We start from the raw sequence: 2,512 nt of genomic DNA, 5'->3' as shown, positions 1-2,512 counted from the left end.
TGGTGCACTGAGACCTAGAGTGAAGGAAGAATTATTTAGATGGCTTCAGGTTGAGTAAACATGGAAGTCATTGAGAGTACATGGGAGAATTTTGCTGAGGTTCCATATTAGAGCTGTCATCAAGGATTTATCTTCCTGAATCATTATTCTGACACCTAGAATGTGATTGGTGTATTGCATGTTCTCAGCAATGTCAGTGACTGGAAAAAAATTATCCTCTTACCCCTGGATCAGGACTTTATTAGATTCTTAATCCCAGGGTCTAGATTTCTAGAAACTCACCTGGCAAAGAGTAAAAAGCACAGAATTTGGAAGTAGAAAGATTTGAGTTTGAATTCTGGCTGGGCATTTATTTTCCTTCTTGTGAAAGTTACTGCCTTCCTAATCTTCTCCCTCTGGATCTGTAAATTGTGGGTAATGAATTATATGCTCCTCTTCAGATGGTTACGGGACTATTGTAAGACAATGCCCATCCTCTTGCTGCACTACAGAGTGTTAAACTAATCCATTGCTGCTACTGGTCAAATTCTGGGGTGTAGGTCATCCTGAGCCTGCTAGAGTTGTTCTCCTGTCTAAGCTCCTTCCAAGGTTATTAAAATGCTTTACCCAGGAACTAAATACCAATCAAGACATCTCTGCCTGCAGATTCTGGGCAGGGATGTCAGAACCAGAACCACCTGAGAACTTTGGAACCTATAGGGCCTTCTAGTGGCTGCCATCACTTTCATTTTTATAAACTTGCTCAGGAAGTCAAACCGGGCAGAATTCCCTGTTTTTTCCCCAAAGAAGAGCCCTGGTCCCTCCCCTGCCCTGGACCTTTGGCCATGATTATTCTTTCATTGTTGTTTTCCCTATGGCCAATTACCGAGTGCTCTGTCTCTGCCTCTCTGATTTTCTGTATGAGAGTGTATGCATTTCTCCCCAGTCAGACTTAGGGATACATAGATATCTCGCCTCAGTGAGCTCTATCAGAGTAGGAACACCTCCCAGTGGATGATGGTCATTTCTCCTTGTCAGACCAGCTGCTGTATCTGATTTTATTAAGGTCTTCTGGAAGGTAGAAATGACGTCAGACAGCAGAATTGGATTCCCTGGGAGGCTGCTATCAGTTTGGTAGCCATGCTTCCCATTAGACAGGGGCTTCCTGAGCTTTGTAACTGCATCTACATCATAGGTGGGAAATACCTCATCATTCTTCCATCATCTGACTTACACTATGCCTCCTTATCAAAGTCAGGATATCACTGAGTGTGGGCTTGTCTCGCCATCATACTGGGAGCCACTGGTCTTTTTAAACATTAACCAATGACTAAGAGGAGAAGATAGTTCCAAGGTGGGATTGAAAACTTTATGACTGAGTAGGGCCCCACTTTAGCAGTCGGAAAACCCCATCACGGATCTGCTTGGTCTTCATGCCATAGATGATGGGGTTGAGCATGGGTGGCACGACCAGGTAGAGGTCAGCCAGGAGGATGTGAATGTGCCGGGGCACATGCTGGCCAAAGCGCTGAGTGTAGAATGAGAAGAGTCCTGGTGTGTAGAAGAGAAGGATGACACCCAGGTGGGAGCCGCAAGTGCCAAAGGTCTTAGCCCTTGCTTCCTTGGAGGAGAGGCCTAACACAGCCCGGAGGATGAGTGCATAGGAGACAGCGATACAGATGGAGTCTGTGCCCACCACCAGTGTGGCAGCAGTGATGCCATAGATGTTGTTTGGCTGGGTCCCCCCACAAGCTAGCTTCACCACAGCCATGTGCTCACAGTAGGAGTGGGCCACCACTCGGCTGCAGTAGCTCAGTCTTGCCAGTAAGCAGGTGAGAGGGGTCATGAGTCCCAAGCCACGAAGCACAGCTGCAGCCCCCAGCTTGCCCACAGACTCTGGGGGCAGCAATGACCCATAGTGCAGTGGCCAGCAGATGGCTAAGTAGCGGTCAAACGCCATTGCTAGCAGGACACCAGATTCTACAGCCGAGAAACCATGAATAAAGAACATCTGGGCAGCACAGGCCCCAAAGGCAATCTCAGCAGCGTTTGCCCAAAAAAGTGCAAGGAGCTTGGGCACAGTGGAGGTGCAGAGCACCAGGTCAATGGTGGACAACATGCACAGGAAGAGGTACATGGGCTGATGCAAGGCAGGCTCTGAACGTACCACCAGGAGTACCACCATGTTGCCAAGTACTGCCAGGGCATACATGGAACAGAAGGGAAAAGCAATCCAAAAGTGGGATGCCTCCAGGCCAGGAATTCCCATGAGCAGGAAGGAGGTTGGGTTCTGTTGACTGTGGTTTGTGAATGTCATGGCCAAGCCAAAGTAGGGTGAGTAGAGAAGACCTCACTGCCTTGCTCTGAACCTTAGGAAGCCCTAAGAAATGAAGCAGCTGGGATTCATATTTGTGCTTTGGCTGAATGGCAGCAGAAAATATTTGAGTTAGACTTCATGAAAAACATCCAGGATGAGAAGATTATAGGGCACTGGGAAACAACGCAAGACAGGAGGTAGGTTACCATCACCAAG

The 2,512-nt window shown here is 47.9% G+C and overlaps 1 protein-coding gene across 1 annotated transcript; it reads right to left on the bottom strand.

Moving 5' to 3' along the window:
* Positions 1–1,348: 1,348 nt before the first annotated feature.
* On the bottom strand, positions 1,349–2,296 carry LOC105811469 (putative olfactory receptor 52P1). Its single transcript, XM_012645664.1, has one exon. The coding sequence runs from the start codon at positions 2,294–2,296 to the stop codon at positions 1,349–1,351; it is 948 nt and encodes a 315-aa protein (XP_012501118.1).
* Positions 2,297–2,512: the final 216 nt, after the last annotated feature.

Source organism: Propithecus coquereli, unplaced genomic scaffold, assembly GCF_000956105.1.
Source record: "Propithecus coquereli isolate 6110/MARCELLA unplaced genomic scaffold, Pcoq_1.0 Scaffold235, whole genome shotgun sequence".
NCBI lineage: Eukaryota > Metazoa > Chordata > Mammalia > Primates > Indriidae > Propithecus > Propithecus coquereli.
Note: the sequence above shows the minus strand (reverse complement) of the source record. Positions and strands in the feature narration are given on the sequence as shown.

Coding starts and splice junctions, on each gene's coding strand:
- LOC105811469 (XM_012645664.1), bottom strand. CDS start 2,296: ATGACATTCACAAACCACAGTCAACAGAACCCAACCTCCTTCCTGCTC.